The following is a 26172-nucleotide window of genomic DNA, read 5'->3' on the forward strand; positions in this document are numbered from 1 at the left end:
TTTCTATATTCTAATCATGTAGTTTATGTATGTAGTTTACAGTCTCATCAATTGTTATTTTATTTATATAAGTTTTATCAATTGTTATTTTATTTATATAAGTCTTGTTACATTGATATTAGTTATTAATTCTTATTGATATTGAAAGTTTGTAATTGTAATTTCTTTTTAAATTTAATTTTAGTTGGAAGAAAATGCTCTGTAAAAGTAAAAAATATTGCTAAGAAGCTTCTTCAAAACATTGAATGCAGTGTTACTGAATCATTTGGTGGTTGTAGTAACTCTTCTGATATAGGGAGTGATACAGATGAACCCTTGGAAAGCTTAACTTATTCTAAAGAAGGCACAAGTCCATTTTTATCTAAAGATCCTCACAATGCCTTGTTCAAACAAAATAATGCATTAGTGTTTGATATGGAACAACAAGTTGGATGTGAAAGTTTCTCAAACTATTCCAAATCTCCTTTGTTAACGAGTAGCCCTTCTATTTTAGAAAAATCTGTAAAATCAAAGAAATCAAAAAAAAGTTGTGAAAAAGTTTTTCGTAATATTTTTGTTTCTAAAGATGAAATGATTGATGAAGCTAATGTAAACTCTTTTAAATCACAAAGCCAAAATGATAATATTGGTACATTGCATTCAGAAAATGAAAATGTTGGTATATTACTTTCAGACAGCAATAAAATATCTGAAAAATTAATTAGCAATAATCTTATTGAAAATTTAGATTACAAAAGTGAAAAACATGTTGAAAATGTTGAAAAGGAAAAAACAGTTATCGAAGAGGAAGTAGTTAATCAGTTTGATCAAATGATTTGTTTTAACAAAAGGTTATTTGAGGCTGATGGTCATTCTATGTCTGATAACAATGAACCAGAAAAATCTGTTCATTCAAGTCAGTCTTCTCTTGTGGTATCAGCTGTATCATTACCTGGCTCTCCTATGTTAAAGCATTTAGGTAGATGGAAAAGAGAACCTTCTATAGAGAGCTCTTTGTCAAAAAAGTCAACTGGAATTTTATCGGCGGTTTGTCATTTTCATTAAGTGCCTTTTATTTTTTAGTTGTGTTTTATTTAATTTTTTTTTTATTTTGTTTTTTACTTTTATTTAATTTTTTTTTTATTTTCTTTTTTACTTTTATTTAATTTTTTTTTATGTATTTAAAAATTTTTTTGTAATTTTCTTTTTTTGTATTTAAAAGAAATTTAAATCATTTAAAAAAAATTTTAGCTTGTATTTTAGCTAGTATTTTAGCAAGTATTTGATCCTTACATGAAAATTGAATTTCAGGGTGAAGTTATTTTAGTTCAGTTAGAAAAGAAGGAATCTGGTTTAGGACTTACATTAGGAAGTGAAAACATTGATGGTGAGTCGGCAATTTTTATAAAGAAGATAGTTGAAGGAAGTGTTGCAGAGGAATGCGGAAAGTTGCTTGTTGGCGATAGACTGTTATGCGTAAGTATTCTTGTTTTTTTTTAGTTTTTTAACTGTTTTATGCAGTAAACATCTGTTATACATAGTTTTAATAGTTTATTAATGTCTAGAATCTTGATGCTTTTAACTTTACACACTCTCAGTGTAGTTTTTACTTATCTTACATCTCAGTGTAGTTTTTACTTTTATTAAGATTTTTTTTGTTTACCCTAAATGTTTAACATTTCAGCTCAACTGCATTTTTTTTATGTGATAAGAGTAATAAACTTATATTTATAGGTAAGTGAACAATAAGTAATTTTAAAACAAGGTATTTATAGGTAAGTGAACAATAAGTAATTTTAAAACAAGGTATTTATAGGTACACTGCAGGTCAAAAGTTTCTGGACACTTGGATTTTGTTTAATTTTTTAATTAAAATTCCCATAACTATTTCAGAAAAATTCAAATATCATATTTATTTTATAAAAGATACATATAGTTACTATTTAAGAATAAAAAAAGACAAAAAATGAAATAAAAAAAATACTAACAACACTATCATTATTAAACTGTCTTTTCGTCAAAAAATAACTCACAAGTTTTTATCACTTTTTTTGCGATCCGTGGCATCCTATTTATTAATTTTTTTATTATTTTGGGTGTAATTGATAACCAGGATTCTTCTAATATCTGCCACCGGTGCTCATTGGATGTTGGGCATTTTTGTCTGACCTGCCTAATTCTTCCCACAGTAACTCTATTGGGTTCAAATCTGGTGATTTAGCTGGCCAGGTCATGTTTTTGAGGACACCATTATCCTCTTGTTCCTTTATATAGTTCTTACATAATTTTAAGGTGTGTTTGTGGTCATTGTCCTGCCTAAAAACAAAACCACAACCAATTGTTCTTAAGCCAGAAGGTATAGCATTGTTTTCTAGAATTGTTTTATATTGTTCTATTTTCGTAATACCCTCAATTTTAACTAGGTCACCTACACCAGCTGAAGAAAAACATCCCCATACCATAACTGACCCACCACCATGCTTGATTGTCGGCACTAAACACTCTGGGATCATTTTTTCTTTTGTTGTTCTTCTGATGTAAATTCTACGTCTTTGCCCAAACAGTTCAAATTTGGACTCGTCGGTCCATAGTACTTTTCCCCAGTCTCCTTCTGTCCAATTTTGGTGGTCTATAGCCCATTGTAACCTTTTCTTTTTATTTCCAATCCGTAGCAACGGTTTCCTGACCGCTATATGGCCAGAAAGTCCTGCTTGTCTAAGACGCCATTTCGTAGTGGTTAATGAAATAGATTTTGAATTTTTTGACTTTTAATTTTTTACAAATTTTACGAACTGAATAACTTTCTTTATGTAATGTAATTATTTCAGAATGTTTTGCAACCGTTAAAAAAGGTTTTTTACCCATATTTTTAATTAAATAGTCGAATTATAAAAAATTTATCATTTTTTTCAAGATTTTCTGATGCAACCATCATTAATACCAAATGAAAACTAAACAAAACTAAATATTCTTAATCATTTTAGTCGGCTATCATTATATTATAAATATTTACTTCATGTTTCAACAAATAAATAACTTTAACAAGACCAAACTTTTAAGAGTAATGCAACGCTATATATCAAGTTAAAATAAACAATTAAAAAAACAAACTTATTTATGTAAGTTTGAGGTCAGTAATACCCAATTACTGACCTCAAACTTACATAAACACTTAAAATTAGTAAGTTTAAGTATGATAAATTAATATTATTGATTAATTTAATGATACAGGATAGATTTTAGCTTTTTATATAAAAATATCAAGTGTCCAGAAACTTTTGGCCTGCAGTGTAAGTGAACAATAAGTAATTTTAAAACAAGGTTTTTATAGGTAAGTGATTTTGATAAGTAATTTTAAAACAAGGGAACATATCTTAACAATCTTACACATTGAGTTTTTAGAAGTTTTTAATACAAAAAATATTTATGGGCTAGTTTGCCAATACACTACACTACACTTGCCAATACAATACACTAAATTGGTTTGACAAGGTTCTAAATGATCTGCATGTAGTTTTGAGTAAATCAATGTCAAAAATTGTTATTTTCTTACCATAAAAATTTATTAAAATCTATCAATAATAGTTTTTACTCATGTTAACATTTGTTATAAGTATCACTATTTTTTTACTAAAAAATATTAACTCTTCATAATAAAATTAAAAAAAATGCAATTAGAACCTTGTCATAGTAAAATAATCAAATTCTCATTATGACAAGGTTCTAACTGCCGTTATAATGGTAGTTAGAAACATATTAGTTACTTGAAATTTTGTGCTTTTCTTAGTTGTTTATTTTGTAGGTAAAGAACCACTCAATAGTTATCTAAGTCCTGACATAAAAGAAAATGCTTTCTTTTTTTTTGCTAGTTCCTTTATGCAAGTTGGATTCTTTGGTTTTTCATTCAAAGCTCGACAAGTTAATGATGATAGCTCTATTTGACATTAGCACAATTCATAGGTTCATTTTGATCATGGCATAGATTTAAAATGTTTTACACGACTGTTTCAATTAGTATAAAAACAAGCTCGACGTCACAAGTTTATTTTAAAAAAAATATTTTTTCGCATAAAAAGTATAAAATTTACTAACTTTAAAATAACAGTATTTTTCTTCTATAAGCGCTTTCATCTTCAAATAAAAAATGCATAAAAGATCTATCTTTCCTTGTTAAATAAATAATTACATTAAACAGAATGAAAATAAAAATTGTTAAAATATTTCCAATGATTTGTGATCACTTTTTTGTTTTTTGCAATATTTACAAAAAAACTGTCTTGGGAAAACTAAGATTGCTTGACTTATCTTTATGCTGGGCTGTTGAAACTTAGAACGCTTATCAATGAATGTTTAATTTTTCTGAATCTTATGTCAAGTTATTCTTTTTAAATGACAAGTGTAATATTTTTGATGGATGACATAAGTTTTTAAAATTTCAACCTTTTATGCATCTTAAAATCATAAAAATGTTTTATGTTCTTCTAGCTATGTCAGACAATATGTTTTCAAACATGTCATGTTTTTTCTAGTTTTTTTGCATAAATTTGTGCTTACATTTATAAAGCGATGACATAAACATAAAACATTTTCTCTAATATTATTTTGTCTTATCTTTAATAATTCCTGTTTCATATCACAATGTTTATATTTGATAATAAATATCTAAAGGCTGTTTTTTGTATTTTGTTTTGATAAAAAGTAACAATAATTTATAGAAATTTAGCTATGTTTATTTTTTTTTTATTTGCCTGTTTATTTAAAAATCAAAGGAGGTTTTAATTGGTTTCTAAAATGGTATGAGATACAAAATTGCATTGGTGTTATTAATCTTTTTACAGAACAAAATCTCTAGTATTTCAAAAGTTATAAAAGTTTTAGTAATATTAAGTGTTACTAAAACTTAATTAAGTGATTATTTTTTAAAAATATCAAAAAGAAAGCTCACTTTAAAACAGCTGTGTTTATGCATGAAGTATTCTTCCTGATTTTAACATTCCAATTGGATTTATAAGAATCTTAAAACAAGTTAACCAAAAAATCCTAATTATTATTGTTATGTCATTTAAATGAATCCACAAGACTTTAAGGACTATTTAGTAACAGCAAAGCTGTTTAACTGAAAGTTTCTTTTTCTAACATTTTTGTTCTAAAATATACTCAAACATCACACATGTGTGATATTTCCTTATGTGCACTGGCGAGATTGTTGCCGGTTCTGCTCGCTATTGATTTAGTCTATAATGCACAGTATACTTTTTTGGTTGTTAAATTAAATTTTTGGTTGTCAAATTAAACACACTTTGCTTTCTTTCATAAAAAAGTTCATTTGAAGTATCGCTATCTTAATTTCCAGTGCTTTTAAAAGTCATTTTGAAATCATTTTTATAATTATGCAGCCCGGTTTTTATCATTGCTATCACACATTACATTAATGGTTGTTTAATTTTTGAATATTAATTATTTGATGTAATAAGTTGGAATTATTTTACTTTGCTACCTCAACTATATTGAAAAGTTCATCGATAGACTGTTAGAGATAAGCAATAGAAAATGAACATGCATTGACAGCCTATTAAGGGTAGACATACATTTTACACTAACAGACTGCTAAGTATAAGCAAACTAATAATATAATAAACAAATATTTTTTTTGCTCTAAGAGCAATTTTTAAGTGAATTATTTTTCTACTGTTTAAAAAATAAATAAAGAATAAGTATAGAAATGGTCAGTGTCGAATGACTTACCAAGACCCATATTTTACCGATCGTGTCGAATAGACTTACCAAGACCCATATTTTACCGATCCAGCCAGCTAATTTAATACAGATATTTTATTTAACATACTTAAATAATAATTTTCAAAGTTATTTTTTTCAAGGCTAATAAATTAACATTTACAGTATATTAGAAAATAATTTAAAGAATGTCATTGAGTAGTATTAACCATTTATCTTATATTTTTTACTTTAATACTTCATTTAATGAATATTTTTTTAAATTACTTTGTTCTTTTATCCTTATGATGACACTTTTACTTATTGCTCACATAAGAATTTTAATGCCATTGAAGAATTATTAAATAATGATATTAGCTATATCACAAAGTACTTTGTAGGTAATGAATTAGTAGCTAACTTAAAAAAGAACAAAACAGAGAGTATGATATTTGGCACATCACAAAATCTCAGGAAATGCCCAAAAGAACTAACACTATTTTTTGACAATATAAAAATAACTACAAAGCGCTACATGTACCTTGGTACCACTATTGATCCAACTCTTACGATGAGCGACCATTTTAACAGCGTTTATAAAAAAGCTTCTTCACATTTGAGATTATGTAGCAGTTTTAACAATTATTTTAAATTGAGAAAAATAAACAAAACACGTGAAATAACAACTTTTTGGTGGAAATACCAAAAGTTAAACTAGAGTTCGGCGAAAAATAATTTTGTTTTATTGGATCAAAAACTTATAACAGCAAAAAAATAAGAAAAAAAGAAAGCTATAAACTTTTTGAAAAGGAGTTAAAATGTTTTTTCTCTCTAAGTTAGTTTTTAAACTTTCATTTTTAATATTGATATTATATACACATAACTTTTACTTTTTACATTTTTTGACACAGGACACATGTTAATAACAGTTTTTACTGAAATGTTAATCTTGTATAAATATTTGTTTAATAAAATAAAAATAAAACTCAGCAACTTGGTAAACTTGGATTTTACTTATAAAAAAGTGCTGATAATAAACATTACATTTTTCACAATCAAAACATTCTTTTTCTCTAAAGTATTCCTATGAAGATTTTAAATAATTTTTTATTCTGGTAATTTTCAGCTGATAATCTGTTTCATAATTAATGCTTGATAATTACTAGCAAATAATTATCAGCCAGTAAATATCAGCTCATTAAAGTTATGCATTTTGAAGGTACTCCTTACATTTTGAAAGCAGCATTCACCTGCATTTTGTTCATTTAGCTTTTAACTTTAATTTTAAACTATTTTAAAGCAAAAAAAAAGAAATATTATCACTTTTTTATAAACTAAAAATCATATTTTTTAGTATAATAAAATCTTTATTTTTAACCTTATTATTTCTATATTAGGTAAATGGAAGAAGTGTTGAACACGCAAACCAAAAAGAGGTGGTTTCTATTTTTCGTTCATTGTCTGGGACTGTTACTTTGGAGTGTTTTAGGTATGCAATATAATTAGTTTCAATTTGTACAACTTGCAATTTATGTTTTATATAAATTTTAAAATAATTTGTTATTATATTCAAAAAGTAATATAAATGCATCTAAACTGGGTTTAAATCATATCTAAACCATAATAAAAGCTTGTGGATAATTCATATCTAAAACAAAATTAGTTACAAAATTAAATTAAGTTCACTATTTTTTTGTTTTATATACTTTTTTATTTTTCTTAGTTCAGTTTACTATCTCTTTGTTTTTACTGCTTCTGCAACACAATGATCGCATCAAAGTGACCAACAGAGCCATCCAGTCAGGCAGACAAGAAAATGGAGATTCTAAAAACAGATTGTAGATTATAGAGCTGTTAAATCAGAATCAGAATGATTAGATCTTTCTTTTCTTATCTTTATGATCTAATCTTTTGATCTTTAGTAAAAGGTAAAAGATTAGTGTGTGAAATGAAGTCAAAATATCAAAATATATGGTCATATATCAAAGAGCTTATGACAGATTAGACACATGCATAGAGAATTTTTAACATAAGACCTTCCCAAGGAATGCCCTGGATCAGGTCAGATCAGTCTCGTGTAAAGAGCTGTTTGACAATGTAGTCATACCTCTGGAAAAACACGACAGATAAAACACCTATGCATGAACAAATCTCTGAATTGACTTAAAAGTAAACCTCTCTAATACACACCTGGAACCAGTGTACAAACCCAAGAGGACTTCAAAAGGCTTATGATGTTTGAAATGATGTTTAAAATTGTATAAGCGACACATAATAATAATAGTAATAATAAGAGAAGATAAGTATGTAAATATAAAGTATTTACATTATAATTGTCGTAGTGCTGTAACTATGAGTTACCATTGTAATGTTATTATAAAAGGAAGTATGAAGGTGTCATGTCTTTCTTTATGTAAATAATTTTCATAGGTCAAAAAAAAAATTTTATTTTTTAGTTAAAGAGAAACAAAAAGCTGAAAGAATGACTTGTTAAAGGAATTATAGTTTTGTTCTGTAATTTCTTGCAATCATTTACATGATTGTTGAATCTATCTGTTCAATTGCAGGTTCTGGAACTGGAAATATATTTGTGTGGTTTCTTAAACTGTTTGTTTTTCCGATATAAGTAGTCGATTACAAGATAAATATTTTAGACAATAAATGACATATTTTTGTTAACAAGTAATGTGACTTTTGATGTTCCAAATAATGCTATTGGATATTTCAAACTTATCTACTACTTGTAAATACAACTCGCAGATTTTACATTTACTGTTTTTACATTTGAATAGCCCCATATTTTTGATAGATAACATAAAGTGAAATTTTGAGCACATTGTCTCAGTAAGTTTAGTGACTGTTTGCTATTAATGTTTAATATTTAAAACTTCTTTTACTCATTCATTATAAGATAAACTGTAAGGTTTCATTACTAGCAAAGGACTACTTTCAGTTAAAATTAGATTCAATTAATTTTACAATTGATTTTAACATCGATTTTCTAAGAGGACCAAGAAATATATAATGTAGTTAATTTTCTAGACATAAGTTATCCATTTAAACAACAAATACATTAAAACGGATATATATATTTATATTTAAAAATTTATATATATATATTATATATAGATATATTTATATATATATACATATATTATACATATGTATTTATGTATATATATATGTGTGTGTGTGTATGTGTGTATGTATATATATATATATATATATATATATATATATATATATATATATATATATATATATATATATATATATATATATATATATATATATATATATAAGCATACACACAAATACACGCATACATATACACATACATGCATGTAAGATCTAATTAAAATTAAATAGTGGGCTAATCTAGGTAAAATTAACTAGTATCACTTGTCAGGGATGCATCCTAGCTATCTTTATCATTGCCTTTAGCCGTTATGTTTATCACCCTACTTTCTTTTGTTTCACTATTTTTTGTTTTTATTTACTTTTTTTAAGCTAAAACTTAAATTATGACTTTAATAATATTTTTAAGTTTTTAGTTTTGATATTTTAACATTTTTTTATAGACCACCCAAAAGTTTATTGAATCTTAAATCTAGTGTACCTAAATTAAATTTATCTGCAACAAGCTCCTCAACATCATCTGCAACTAGTTCTTCAACATCATCTGACACTAACAGACAAATTAATGATCTTGAAAAATTTGGGAAATCAAGTGAGGGAAATGTAAACTGTTTATCAAATAATTTTTCACTTGAATTTGCTAAAGATGTTTCTACTATGGAATCTAAAGAGTTGACATTTAACAGTTCTCTGCAGTTACTTGATTCATTAGAGGAAACCCATAACCATATAAATTTAAATAAAAAATTTAATACAAACTGTATTCTAGAGCCAAATTCAAAAAAATTGGGAAAAAAAAGTCCATCAGATAACACAAACTTTGAATTCAACTTTAAGACATTCCAGGAAAACAATGTATTTGAAGAAACATCTTCAAATCAGTCAAATATAATCTCAAAACAAACTTATGAGTTTAAAAACCTTCCAGTTGAAATAGGATGGGAAGACAAAGATGATGCTTGTCTCATCACTGGAATGGATAAAGAAGGAGTGATTAAACCATCATGCAGTTCTTCTGAATCCTACAATTTTGAGACAGAAAATTATAAGAACCCTTTTTCAATTCATCAGACAAGTGGGATACCATTATTTAAACAGAAATCTCAAAGCTCTTTAAATAGCTTCCATCATGCTATGATTGAAAAAAAAGAAGAAGTATATAATAGTCATGACTTTTACATTGAGCGCAAGTTGTTTAATTATTACACAAAAGAAAGGTTAAAAAAAATGATCAATGCTATGGAAAATAAAATTGATGCTATTGATGTGGAGTTCTCGGTATTTAGAATTTAATTTTTTAACTTTATTATTTTGTGTTAACTCTTGTGCTCTTTTTACAATAATTTTTTATTTTATCTTTAGAACTTGCGACAAATAAAATCAAGTGGAACTTGTACAATTGGAAACCGTGCTAGTAATAGAGTGAAAAATAGAATAAAGAATATTATTCCGTGTAAGATTTTGTTTCACCTTTTGATTTTGTTCTTTTTGATTTTCATGTATTTGGTTCTTCAAATTGTATATATATATATATATATATATATATATATATATATATATATATATATATATATATATATATATATATATATATATATATATATATATATATATATATATATCTTAATAAACCAGACCCAAAAACGTTTAAAAACTTGAATATCGTTTTTTTTATAAAAAAAAGATAAATTGCTTGTCCAAACCAAACCCTCAGTCGATGTAGCAGAACTTCCTTGTAGTAGCAGGCTGTAAGATAATAGCAGCATTCCTTTTAGCAGGTAGTCAATGTAGCAGCGCATCCTTGTAGCACCAAGCTATAAAATAGTTGATATAGCAACACCTGGCGCATGTTTTAAATATATGTTTTAAAAAAACAAAAGCAAGACTATTAATTCAAAAACTTTCTAGTCGTTACTTTTGCAGTTTTTTTAAAAACTGCAATAAAGTTAATGAACTTCTGCATTATTTTAATTGTTTTGACTTTTAAAATTGTTGAAGTTGCTAAAATGTTGTTGAAAGAGACTTAAAACCATAAAAATCTCTTTCGCCTACAATATAAGGATATATATGTATGTATATATATATATATGTGTGTGTGTGTGCGTGTGTGTGTGCGTGTGTGTGTGTGTGTGTGTGTGTGTGTGTGTGTGTGTGTGTGTGTATGCATGTATATGTGTGTATAAATATATATATATATATATATATATATATATATATATATATATATATACACATATATATATATATATTCTTATATTGAAGCCGAAAGAGAGTTTTAAGACTTTAAATCATAAAACTCTTTTTCAACTACAATATAAGGATATATATATATATATATATATATATATATATATATATATATATATATATATATATATATATATATATGTATATATATATATATATATGTATGTATGTATGTATATTTATGTATATGTATATATAAATATACTTGAATATATATATATATATATATATATATATTTTATAAGCAACATTATGACGATGTGATAATGGTTGGAGGTGGCTGCAAGAATAGGTTCAACTATGTTTACAATGTTTTTTTTGCACCTTGTCTAAAAGAGAAATGGCATCATTAGAAGATGCGCCCCAGATATAGCAATAGTATTCCATACAAGATCGGATTTGAGATTTATAGAGATAGAGAATAGAATCCGAAGTAAGAAAGTGTCGAGCTCGATAAAGAAATGCAACTTTAGCAGATGCTAATTTTGCAACAGATTTGATATATGGTTCCAAGAAAGATCGGAAGTAAAAGTTAATCCTAGAAGATGAAGGGTAGATGACTTATCTAGTACATTACCGCTCATAAATATAGGAAGATCTAGATTATTGTGATGAAATTAGCTGAACAAAATTGAGTTTTATCTGAGTTAAAGTTCACCAGCCACTGAGAGCTCCATGCTATAGCAGAATTGAGATCCTTTTCAAGCTCAAGTGCTGTCTCCAAGCAATCAGAGAGTGTTGACTTTTTATCAGGATAAGAATAAATAGTTGTATCATCAGCAAACAGTGCCACCCTAGATGTGAAAATTTCTCAAAGGTTGTTAATGTAAATTAAAAAGAGTATAGGGCCAAGGATAGAACCTTAATATTAGCAAATCAGCTATAGAACAAGAAGATCGAAATCCATATTGATGATCAGAAAGTAAGTTATAAAATTCAAGATGAGAGATTAAGTATTTGTTAACTAAAGATTCAAAAACTTTGCTTATGATAGGAAGAAGATTAATGGGACGGTAGTTACACATGTTAGATTACTCTCCAGAGTTTTTGAAAATAGGGATAACAGATGCCGCTTTCCAGCAGGTTGGAAAACAAGACTCTGAGAATCACTTGTTAAACAGTTTTAAATGTATAGACAATTGCTCCGGAGAACACTTCTGCAAGACTATAACAGGTATGTTGTCTGGACCACAAGCTGTAGAAGAGTCTAAGCAGGAAATCACTTTTGATACAGAAGCTGAAGTGATACGAATGTCAAGCAATGGATTAACCTGTTTGTTGGCTATATCAGTTCAAATGCAACTAGTGGAATTAAGAAATAATATTGATGAAAAGTTCTAAGCAAACAATTCAGCTTTGTGTTTAGGTGTGATGTTAAAATCTGAACCATGCAAGGAACGTGAAGTAACAGATTTGCCCATACTATAGATAATGTTAAACATTCTCCAGAAGTCACGAAAGCCTAATTTTTGAGATTAAATACGAGATTTTATGACCTAAGAATACTGGGCTTTGGCATCAAACAAAACCTTATTACAATGGTCTCTTGCTATAGTAAACAGATGTCTGTTTTCTAGAGAATTGTTTTGCTGATAGATATGGAAGTAATGGTTTCAATTGGAAATTGCAGCTGCTCAATGTGAGGAAAACTATTGAGTAGAGTGAGGCTTGACTTGATAATAAAAGACTCCATGCCAGCCTGAATCCAAGAAGATGTGTAAGAAGCACATTTATCAGCAGGAAGATGAAAGATTTCTACCCAAGGGCCATCACAAACAAAATCAATGAAAGAATTTCAGACAGCTTTAAGGTAGAAGTAAGAGGTACGATGATAAGGAGATCCTGATGATGAAGAAGCATGAAATAATAGTTTTAAAGAGATCAAACCATTATCAGAAGCAATTAAGGGTGAATGTGAAGAAACTGAGCACTGTCTAGGATCAGAAACAAGACATAAGTTGAGTAGAGTAGGTCAATGATTCAAGTTGTCCAGAATTTTTTTCTCCAACACAGAAGGCCTTTCATATATAATCTTTAGCTGTGTATGAGATTTACAAAACTATAAAAAACTCTTTATATTGAACTTCCTATAAATAGTTTAAAAAGGAAGTAATTAAGGTTTATACAAAAAACTATAATTAACAAATATATAGTATAACTTGATTTTTGTTGGTAAGGAAATTTTAAAAGTAATTTAAAAATAATTACTTTCTGTTTATATGTTCATTGTGTCATATCCCTGTTTATGTCGGTGAGCTTCATAAATAAGAAGTAAATTCTCATTTGAGAGTTTTAACATTGGAAATAATTTAAAAAAAGGTTCATTTTTATGGCAATTGAAAACATGCTGATCAAATTTATCTGAACCAACTTAACCAATACCTGTTCTGCATGTGTAGATTAGTTCTTAACCTTAGGTTTTTAGTTTTACCAATGTATGTTGTTTTTCCATCACATCCATTGCGTGATAGAAAATAAATAATATTTTTTGAACATGATATTGAAGTTTTAATGTACCATACTTTACCAGATGATGTGGTAAAATGGTTAACATACTGAAGATATATAATACATAACTTACAATGTTTTGATACGCATTTTATAACCTTGCATTCATCGTTACTGAAAACTGGTTTCTTATTAAAGCTTGATGTACTTATGTGACTTAAAATATTTTTTGGTTGGCATTGTGATAGTACAATAGAAGTGTTTTCAAAAACTAATTTTAATTTATTGTCTAAAACAGACAGTTTCAAAATACCATCTAAATAAAAGAACAATCTAAAATTTCATATACGAAAACCACACAGTACCAATTTTTTTAGTTATGTTCTATATATCTTCAGTTTGTTAACCATTTTACCACATCATCTGGTAAAGTATGGTACATTAAAACTTTAATATCATGTAATTCAAAAAATATTATTTATTTTCTATATGTAATGGATGTGATGGGAAATATAAACAGAAAGTAATTATTTTCACATATAAACAGAAAGTAATTATTTTTACAATACTTTTAAAATTTTCTTACCAACAAGAATCAAGTTATACTATATTTTTGTTAATTATAGTTTTTTATATAAACATTAATTACTTCATTTTAAACTTTTTATAGGAAGTTCAATATAAAGAGTTTTTTATAGTTTTGCAAATCTCATACACAGCTGAAAATTATATATAAAAGACCTTCTGTGTTAGAGAAAAATTTAAAATATTTGTCAAAATTTAACTAATAAATATATTTTACTCATCTTAGTTTGAATAGTTTTTCTTTTGTTACCTGGAACTCTTACTCATATTTGTTAAAAATTTTTTAGGCTAAATATATATATATATATATATATATATATATATATATATATATATATATATATATATATATATATATATATATAGTACTAATATGTAGTAATATACATACATAATATGTAGTAATATACATACATAATATGTAGTAATATACATACAGACAAAGAATCTACTCTTCTCCTCTTAACAGAAAAAGGATCCAAGGATTCCATCTGAAAAGCTAACCAATCTCATATGAATGCCAATAAACTGTCAAATTCTTGGAAACTTTACTTTTCTGTTCAATAGTGAGAAACTGGTTCGAATCAAAATTATGATTATGGATATATTATTGCTCTGGAGGGAAATTCTAGACTTTCCACTATTATCTTGTGCACTCATTAGAAAGACTAATAGTCTAATTGATCTTTATGACAAAAACATAAAGAAACCATCTGATAAATTTACTGCAACACTCTCAGTTATTTGATATCACCAACATGGAGGAAGGAAAAGCTTGTACCAATGGCAAGTTAAGAGTGGAAGAAAGATTGGTTATTCAATGGTCAAACAAGTTTCTTTGGATTCAATCCACCTTAGAAAATGAATCCGACTTTCAAAAGTTCAACTTTAAGCCTCTGTCCAATTGCAACCTTCACAAACCAAATCTTTTGGTTCTGATACCTCCGCTTCTTAACCCAAGTCACCAACCTCTTCTTCTACATCATTTTCTCCTAAATGCAAACCAAAATACCAAAGAGCAAGCACTAAAAAAGCAGGTTTACTAGTACTGAAAAATAATATTACTACACATAAAGCACACAATGTTCTTGCAAACATTGCTGAACAGGGTCATAATGTGCTGATTCCAAGTCATGCAGGTGTCTGGAAACAAGTAATTTCTGAAGGACAGAAAATGAAAACCAAAATTGTTCAAAAACTTAAAAAAAGGTAAAAGATTGCAAGGTGAAGAGTATCGAGTAGTTCTGCTGGAAAATATGACAATTGATTCAAACTTGGTATTCTTAAATGTGAGAATGGGTCTGCCGCTGCCATTCACAAGCATCTACATCAGCTGTTTGATGAATACAATGCTTGGGTAAATATTTGCATGATAATCTGTGACATGACCACAGTAAATACTGGTCATTTACACGGGATTGTAAAGCTCATACAGGATGGTGTCTTGAGCTAGGGCTTTCAGAAATCACAATATATTGGCTATCAGTATTATGTTCTTAACCTCCTTATGAAATGTCATGAATTTTCTTATTCAAGAGCCAATGAGCAAACCAGAACTCAGCTACTTCTTCATTGACAAATAACCAGAAAACTGTCTCTCTTCGAGTTGATTTCCACTTTGTTGTGACAGATGATTTTAACACAGGTGAGATGGTTTCAAGTTCTTACATGAATTATGTCAAGCATATTGTCATTAAAAAACAACTTCACGTTGGCCTCAAATCAGGTGAAAGAAACTTCCAAATTTACATCAGCAAGATAGAACTCATGTGCTGTTATAGCATAACTTCATCTGCTTCCAATGGGCAAATACTTGGTTCCATTTGCAACACTACAATGAAGCATCCTTTGATGAACTGCTTACCTCACTCATCAAAATAATATACAAGAAGGCAGTTAAGTGTTTAAAGACGCATTGGTCAATAGAGGAGTTATTAAATGACATTCCCAGATCTAACCAAATTGCTGAATTTGCTGTAAAACTGATGGAGGAACTTCATGCAAAATAAAAAAAACTTGATTTTTTGAGTCTGAAGTTCATAAGAAAAAATATTTTTTGAACATTTCTTTTATATTTTTACAGATAACTAACTGTTTTGTAGCTTATTTGTTATTAAAAGTTGTTTAGTTATTACCATTATTCTTTTGAATAATACAAAAAAAAACATGTCCTTTTTTTGAGAAAAAAAAACACCTTTTTTTTTTTTTTTTGTAAAAAGATGGGTGTGTAGCTTTTTTTAAAAAATATCGAAAATGCAATTTATATTCTTAAACTACACAAAAAGTTTCCTCATATATATATGTATATATATATATATATATATATATATATATATATATATATATATATATATATATATATATATATATATATATATATATATATATATATATATTAATTATTATATATTTATATAAATATTATATTTAATTAATTTGGTTGATTCAATGCCACGTAGATTTAATGCTGTCATTGCGGGTTTTTTAAATTCCTCTATTATAAGCATGCAGGTTTTAACAAATTTCTCCTGATATAGTGAATTTATTGAGGACCCATATCAGTAATTAAAATTAAATTTCGGGTTAAAAATATTTTAGGGTTAGTATAAAAATGAAATCATAGAATATCATCAGTTCCCTTTACTTAAAGTTGCACAGGTACTGTACTTGAAAGAAACAAAGATTCTTGAACTGTAACTGGCGATCTGTCCTCTTCATCTTCAGTTTGTTGTTTATAAATAGATTGTCCTGTTGAACCATCCAATCCAAATTTGCTTATAAAAAGAAGAGTCTTTTATGGTTCAGTTTTGAGCTCAGGTTTCAATGATTTACCAAACCTGCATTGTGATCCATTATTTCTTGAAGATTTACAGAAGCACTGTAGTCTATAACAATTCCGTAATCTGGAATGCAATCATTTTTAGCTTTAACGGTATTAAAGCTAAAAATGATTGCAGTCAGTTGTTTTAGAATATGGGCATCTTTTGCTTCTTTATTGAAGTTAAGAATAAGAGAATGTACATTTGTAACTCCTAATTTTTCAGTAATTTCTGACCATCTTCTTTTCTAAGACCTTATTGAGAAATTTTTTAATGATTTTGGTGGTGCAACTTGTAATTTTTTTATCCAATCTTCCTGTTAAAGTTACTCAAAACAATTTATAAATCTCCGTTTTTGTCTGCCTATTTCATTTTATTACTTTTTAAAGTCATAAATCTTTCTGTTAAATTAATACAAATGTATTTGGAATTAAGGAATCATTGATAAATCAATATACAAATTTTTATTTTTGATTCCTCACTAATTAAACTTACATATTTGTTCTCATATTTTCTTTTATACAAGTAATCAAAGGTTTCCATATTTTTCATATTAAAACTTGATCTCAATTATTACAAATTAAAAAAGAAAAACAATCTTATAAAAGAAACCAAAAGCAGCCAAACCTTTTTAAGGATTTTTTTATACAGTTTCATTTCAGATAAACCTAAACAAAAATTTTCCGGGTCGATCAAAATTTTATTTTTGACAACTTGTTTTAAAAAAATTGATTAAATATGGGATATATTGTGTCTTTTTATATTGCTGCATATTGATCTATATTTCATAAGAATATATATATTTTTAATTGGTGTCATTTGTAGGAGTTAGCATTTTAAAAAGTTTGTTGACTGATTTTTGTTGGTAAAAAATTTAATTTTCTTTAATTTTTAAACTTCAAATCTTACTGACCTTGAAAAATTAATTATGGTCTTCACATAACATTTATAATTTAATTTTTATGATAATTCATATTTTTCTTACTTAATATGTTTACAGTTTTTTTGCATCTTCTATCAACCATTTTTTTTACTCTTTAGATCTCTCCTTTACTTTCTAGTAGCTAGTAACTTTCTAGTATTCTAGTAACACATTGGTTGCTTGTAGACTTTTTGGAAGTAATTTGTTATATACATTATATTTATATAAATTAGTAGAATATCAATTTTTTTTCATTGTACTCTGTTTTTCATATATAAAGACTCATCAGAAATGATATAATTTGTTGCTCTGTTCTTTTAAGAATATTGAGCACTCTTTTTTTAGAATACAAAAAGCTATTCATATATAAATATAATATAAATATAAAGAGTTTGATAAGTGATTTTCTACTAATTTATAATATAAATATACAGTATGGTGCAAAACTGAACCAGAATGCATAATATTTTTATTTTCTTATAAAGAATTTAGCATTTTGAGAAATAATATTGCTGGTAGGAATTATTATTAAAAATCAATTTTTATTAAGTATTTATTGAAGAAAAATATTTAATTACAAAAAAATAAATGAAAAACATGGTGAATCAATTTGGCACCACGCGAAAAAAACTGTCAATTTTTGTCAATTTTGTCAATTTTTAATATTCCATATTCCTTTAGCTTTTTTAACTGCTGCTAATCTTCTATTTGTGCTCTTTACAAAATTTTCGCAAAGGTTTAACGAAATATTTTCCCACTGTTCTTGAACTCGTTCATATAACACATTAATGGATGATGGAGAGTCAGAATAGTTATTAACGAGCGCTTTTTTAATTGTGACCACAAACTTTCTATTGGGTTCAAATCAGGATTTTGTGCTGGCCATTCTAGCACTTGAAAGTTCTGCAAAGCTAACCAATTCTTAACCATTTTAGCAGTGTGCTTTGGGTCATTGTCCTGTTGAAAGATGACCTCATTTATTGGGTAGGGCATATTTTCAACAGTTTCCAATGATTCGCGCTGTACAATATCAAGATACATTTCCTTATTCATGTTTCCAACTATTCTTCGAACTGGTCCCAATCCATAAGCCGTCATACACCCCCATAGTTTAATATTGCCTCCCCCATGTTTTACTGCCTGAATAAAATCTTTTTGGGTTAATGGTTCACCTTCTCTTTTCCAGCTCCATTGGCGGCCATCAGTGGTATACCGATTAATTTTAGTTTTATCTGACCGAATAACTTTCTCCCAATTATCTTCGGTAAAGTTTTCATATTTTTTATTCATTATAAGTTTAATCTTGCTTTGATATTTTTTTTACTTAGTAGTAATGCTTTTTTTTTCTTTTCAATTGCTCGAAATTTACTTTTTTTAAAATCTCGCTGCACTGTCCACCTGCTCACATTTTTTCCTATATCACGTTGCAAAAGTTTAGCTGCATGAGATGTCGATTTTGCTTCTCCAGTAGTCAAATATTTGATTACTCTTCTACTGTCTACCGCACTCAACTTTTTTGGTCGACCGCAAACATTTTTTTTTAGAATATGTCCACATTTTTTTCTAGTTCGTTGCACAGTACTTTGACTAAATTTTAATTTAGAAGCAATTTTACGAGTTGTATTTCCTTCTTCGATCATCTTTTTTATTAAATCACTCTTTGTCTTTGAAATTCCCATTATATTAAAAAAAACTATCAAAGACAATAAATTTAAACAATAAAATTATGAAAATAGAAAATTATTTTAGATATAAATATAGTCAATTGATTTGCACACAAAATTATTAAATTAATTTGAGAAAAATAATAAAGATATTGCTTTCGTCAAGTATGGTGCAAAACTGAGTCAAAAGATGTTTGTCACTAGATAAAAATACTTGTGCATTGGGGTAAAAGGAGGAGGCATAATAAAGTCGTAAAAATTAGCACTTTACTACTGTAATAATCCCGACAGCGCTAATATATCAAAAACAAAATAAACCATAGTTTTGTATTTTTTTAAAAACTCTGGTTCAGTTTTGCACCATACTGTATATACATGTATATATATGTATGAATAATTTTAAATGTATTCTACTAAGTAGAGTGCTCTGGGATATTGTTTGTTTATGCATTTCTGTACGAGTTCTATGGATTGAGGACTTGCTTGTAGAAAAGTTATCCGTGTTATGCCCTAGTATGTCAATAGTAGTTTCAATTATAAATACAGAATCTCTCACACTTAACTGACATCTATCTAACGTGGTAACTAATTTTTCTCCATATAAGTTTATCAGGCTGAGAGGAAGCACCACTTAGACTGGGTCTATTTTCTTGAAAATCTATTATTTAAGGATCAGAAGATGAGTTTTCTTGTGATAGTTCATAAGATGATGTCGATGGAGCTAATGAATCATAATATTTAGGGCATCGGTTTTCCTCCTCAATGTTTTTAAGACGCACTTTTCCTTTTTTTTCTGTAAGTTTTTTATCCACTCTGGCTAAGTGACCAGGTCAACCTGGTTCTCTTTGATGCTCTAAGAAGATCTTATCATCATTTATTTTAATTAGCTGAAGCGCATCGGCTTGAGCAATGTCAAACAAGTTGTCTAAATTGGAAAGAAACTCTTGTCAATCCAACACATTCTCTATACATGCGGTAGTGGTGTAGTGGTAGAGCGCTTGCCTCATAAGCAAGAAGTTCTGAGTTCAATCTCCACCACATCCCTGGTAGCACTGTGCTCAACTTGTTTCTCCGCGCAGCGGCCTTGTTCTTCAAGGTTTGTGTTTTGTAGTTATAGAGTTGAGAGAGGGTTGTAACTACAACTAAAGTAGCCTTCTCCACTGTAGTGGCCTTCATGGGCTTGGGAAGGTGAATTGAAATTAGACATGCAAGTTTAAGTATATATTTTTGTTATACATTTGTTTTTTCAAGCTTTTTCACTCATCGCTCATACAAAAATTATGAAAAGTTTGAAAAGAAAATTAGAAACAACTCGGGTAAAAGCGAAATTAAAAGGAAATTAAGGGAAAACTTATTCCAGATTTTTTTTGGATATTTTATCCAAACAGTTTTCAGGATTTTTAAAATGTGACTTAAATGATAAATGATATATAAACACTACCGTTCATAATTATTCAAATGACATTAACTTTTTAAAAAAAGGCTTTTTTATTTAATTATTTTTTATGCTTATTTTTGCACTATCATATTTAAAAAACAAAAGTATTTTGATTAAAATACTTTCATAAAAATCATAAGAATAATAAAAATACTGAAGTGGGCTTACACCATCAATGACTGTAAACACGGACCAACGTGTCGAAGTTTCAAATCTTTGATTACAGTAGAAAACGATTTTTTTCTGAAAAAAAATTGTTGAATGTATGATATAATAGTGTTTATTATCAATTATAAAACATGGTGGGTGTAGCGTTAAGGTGTAGGGTTTGAATGCCACAAGTGACATTGTAAAAATTGAGGGAATAATGACAAAATTAGTTTACTTGTACAGTTAAAAAGTCATGCTATACTTTTGGAAAGTTGGGTTAATGGAAATCCACTTATTTTTCTCAGAAAAAAATGATTCCAAAACATATTCTTCAGAACATTGTATAAGTTATTGTCTGAGTTTGAGAATGATCAAACATTGGAAAGAATGATTTAGGCTTCCCAATCATGAGATTTCTCTCAATTTTTATAAGAGGAATTTATAAGAAAAAGTAATGTCTAAGACTAATGCCTAATGATGCATAAGATGTGGGAAAAAACTTATTAGTTAGTGGCATAAAAATGACTTCAACAAATAGGATAAGTCGTTAAGTAGAATGCCAAGATTATGTATGGCGGTTATTGTCGCTAAGGGTGATTAATTGGCAAGTAAATTATAAACTAATCTAATGGGACTTTATATTAATTTCGTTTTCACCCTAATAAATAGGAAGATAACAAATGGATTTTGTTTTAGCTTTTCTTCTAATAGTAAGTAAAACTTTATATCTTATATCAAAAAGAATGATAATTCAAATAATTATGGACAGTAGTGTATATATATATATATATATATATATATATATATATATATATATATATATATATATATATATATATATATATATATATATACATATATATATATACATATATATATATATATATATATATATATATATATATATATATATATATATATATATATATATATATATATATATATATATATATATATATAGTTTGTTGCGTTTGGGAAGCACGGAAGGAAAAAAGTGATTCTTAAGCCAACACATACGTCACTTTTAATTACATTTGACTTTCGTCCAACATTTGCGTGTTGGACGAAAGTTGAAACCATTAATTTAATTACAAATTAATCGTTTTTAAAAAAAACCACAAAAACGCAAATTTAATTGACCAGAATGTTTTTAAAAACATTCTGAATGTTTTTAACAATATAAACAATGTTTTTATTTTTAATTTTTTTAATAAAATGTTTTTATTTTTATTTTTTTAATAAAATGTTTTTATTTTAATTTTTTTTACTGTAAATCATGCGCGGAGTGTTGCTACATCTACTATCTTATAGCCTGACTCGCAAGGGAGTGCTGCTACATCGACTGACAAATAGCCTGACTCGCAAGGAAGTGCTGCTATATCGACTGACAAATAGCCTGACTCGCAAGGGAGTGCTGCTACATCGACTGACAAATAGCCTGACACGCAAGGGAGTGCTGCTACATCAACTGAGCGTTTGGTTGGGGCAGGCAGTCTATCAGTTAATAAAAAAAAAAAATCTGGTTTTGCATTTTAATTTTTACTTTTTGTCAACAAAATATGGAAAAAACTTTCAGACAACATATAAGAGTTCTATATATATATATATATGTGTGTGTGTGTGTGTGTGTGTGTGTGTGTGTGTGTGTGTGTGTGTGTGTGTGTGTGTGTTTGTGTGTGTGTGTGTACGTGTGTGTGTGCGTGTGTGTGAGTGTATGTATATGTATATGTATATATATATATGTATATATATATATATATATATATATATATATATATATATATATATATATATATATATATATATATATATAGCTTTTTTTTTATGGTGTATTAGATAACATCTTTAAGATAATTGAATCCTTCCTTACCAATTGCAATGTAAAAGCTGTTCTTTTACATTGCGATTGGTCAATTTATTCTTTATACATTTATTCTTGTCTTGATAAGAAGCCAACACTCTCTGATTGCTTGAAGGAGGTATTTGAGCTTGAAAATGATCTCACTTCTGCTACAGTATGGGTCTCTCAGTGGTTGGTAAACTTTAACTCAGATAATTCTCTATTTTATTTAGCTAATCCTTATCGCAATAATAAATCTTATAATTATGAACTGTAATATACTCGATGAATCATTGACCCTTCCACTTCTAGAATTAACTCTTACTTCTGATCTTTCTTGGAAACCATATATCAAATCTATTGCAAAAAAAGTATCTACTAAGGTTGCATCTCTTTATCGTGCTTGCAACTTTCTTACTCTGGATTCTATTTTTATCTCTATAAATCTCAAATTCGTCCTTTTACGGAATACTGTTGCCTATCTGGAGTAGAACTTCAAATGTCTTTTTTTTATTTAGACAAGGTGCAAAAACGCATTGTAAACATAGTTAAACCTGCTCTTGCAGCCAACCTTCAACCATTGTCACATTGTGGTAATGTTGCTTTTCTTTCTCTTTTCTATAAATACTATAATGGACACTGCTCTAAAGAGCTAGCATCTCTGGTGCTAAAATCTACTAAAATTCATTCTCATTTTACTCGTATTCAATTAAGTCTCATTGTTACTGTTCCTAAGTACTCCAAAAATTCTTGTTTGTCTGGTTTTTTTCCTTGAACATCACTTCTTTGGAAAATGCTCCCTTTATCTTGTTTTCCTGATTCATATAATTGTAATTATTAATTGCAATCTTTTAAGTCTGTTATCTTGCTTTATCAACTTCATCTTTTCTCTTCCAGTAACATCCAACTCTAATAGTGGTTGCTTGCAACCTTGTTGGAAGTAAAGATGTTTAAAAATATATATGTATATATAATAAAGATGCCATGAGTATTGATTTTTGCTGAATACCAAATACCATATTTGGCTAATCACTTGGCCAAAGCACTGAATATTTGGCAAAACTTAGTTGTCGTGAGGGTTCTGACCTGCTCTCTTGAAGTGCAAATGCCAACTACACTGTGGGTGTTTTTGTTTCATTTGAAACTAGGTTTTGTCACAGCATACATCAAATATTTCATTATAAATTACATCAAATATTTTAACTATAATAATCTATAAAATATTATACTCTTCAAACCATTCAAAAAGATTTCAAAAATAACCAGCTCAGGTCTTTCATTTCTGAGTTTCCCAAAATGCTAGAGATAGATGTAACACAAAAAGCTCCAAACTTATTAAAACTGATATTTTTATGACAACCTGAACTTAATGCAGAGTTTAACTTTAAAGGGAATAATATTTTTATTGATGCGTAATTACCTTTTTTTATTGATGAGTAATTTCCTGGGATTAGTTAAAGCATTATGAGCAATAAATAAACTTGAATTACTCTGAGAAAGATTGAGATGTGTGACAAACATAACAAACTTTTTCAGTGAAAGACTAATCCTTCTCAGTGAAAGGCTGCTTGACACCAATGAACATTCACCAGTAGCACTGGTCTAGTAGCACCGGTCTAGTAGCACCGGTGATAATTCATCTCCTCTTTGTAAAAAAAAGAAATGTAAATGAAACAATCAAATCAATCTCTACAGAAAATATGCACACATATTAGGATTTAGAAAAGAAAAATCCAATTGCAAATGAAATTGGTTTTTATATGAAACTGTTTGCTTAAATTGAACAGCAAACCCTTATAAGTGGTGGCCAACAAACACAAAACATTCTAACAGAACTTGTCAAATTCTCTTATTTTTTGTGAATGGCAGTGTACATAGTGAATAGCCATTTTTAGAAGTATGTATAATTTATGAGAGAAAGGGTAATCATTTGCCATCATCAATCGATGAAAAGGTTTTTATCATAACTTTCCATCTATTTTAATTATCAAATATGCTTATTGTTATAATAAAAATAAATAAAAAGTTAAATAAATAATAGTATGTAATCTTTTTTTATGCATTTTCTTTTTTACAATCTGGTATTTGGAATTCGGCCAAATAGTTTGCAATATTAGAGATGCCACAAATATTCAGTGACTATTTGGTATTTTGCCTATTCAGCTACTTTGTCATTTCTGTGATTTCATCTCTGCTTTCTTCATTGATTTCAGGGATTTTTAACATCAGTAGAAACAGTTTTAGGTAAAATAAACTATTACCCATAAATCTGGTATGATAAACAGCTCCAGAATTGTTTGAATCTGTGGGTGGGTGATAGTACCATCAAAGTAAGTTCAGCCATTTCCTTATAATCTTTGCAAAACTTTCTTTTCTAAACAAACTTTTGTTTACTTAGTTATGATAATTTAAATAACTAAAAAAAATTTAAAATTCAGAAAATCAGGAAAATTATAAGTGAAGTACTATTTTGCTCTATTCGTTTTTAGAAATATTAAGGAATAATTAGATTTAATTGAATTAATTTATGAAGCTTTTATTACTTATCTTCTTAAAAACTTGCTAATTATATATCTGCAAAATTGAATAGCACTCAGCCTTTGTTCATTAATCCAGGAATCAGTAGGAGTTGACAATTTTGTCAAATTTTGCTTTTCAGTATGCAGATCATTCCAATGGTTTTTAAAAACTTTAAATAATTTATTCTCTGGTCCTGAAGTAATACTGCTTAGATAAAGGTCCCAAAAATGGATAACATGACTCAAAAATATGGCGTCGACATGCAGTTAACAACATAGGGCGCTGTAAGTGCATAATAATTCTGCTACAAGCTCTTTTTATTTTAACTGTATTAGGGCCTGTAGTATCTAAGCAAAGACTGAACTTTATACTCTAATCCAAAGTTAGAAAGATCTTCTATAGCTTTTTTTTGGTGTTTGCCAGAACCAGAGTCAATAGCTGGAGTTCCTATCAACTTAGTTTTTTTTTAATTCTAACAAGAATATCTAACCTATTTTTTGAAAACTGTTTTCCTTCAGTAAGTTCTTTGTCAATTTTTCCATCAAAATGAATTTTCATTAGAGATTTTGAAGATTTAAAAATGTTTTTTATTTCTTTGAATTATTAATAGTATGAAGAAGAGTTTAAGCATGCAAACTCAGACATGCATCCTCCAGAATTGACAATAATAAGCTAATAATTCTGCTAAGAATTGTTGTGTGTTGATG

At 27.9% G+C, this 26172-nt stretch overlaps 1 protein-coding gene across 1 annotated transcript in view; it reads left to right on the forward strand.

Moving 5' to 3' along the window:
• Positions 1-26172, forward strand: part of LOC101238484 (tyrosine-protein phosphatase non-receptor type 13) — a 176954-nt gene that overhangs the window by 126710 nt on the left and 24072 nt on the right. Inside the window, exons 28-32 of the mRNA XM_065792946.1 lie at positions 185-1026; positions 1291-1455; positions 7092-7183; positions 9276-10110; positions 10195-10285. Coding sequence (XP_065649018.1) covers positions 185-1026; positions 1291-1455; positions 7092-7183; positions 9276-10110; positions 10195-10285 — 2025 coding nt within the window. The remainder of the gene's footprint in view (positions 1-184; positions 1027-1290; positions 1456-7091; positions 7184-9275; positions 10111-10194; positions 10286-26172) is intronic.

Source organism: Hydra vulgaris, chromosome 03, assembly GCF_038396675.1.
Source record: "Hydra vulgaris chromosome 03, alternate assembly HydraT2T_AEP".
Taxonomy (NCBI): domain Eukaryota; kingdom Metazoa; phylum Cnidaria; class Hydrozoa; order Anthoathecata; family Hydridae; genus Hydra; species Hydra vulgaris.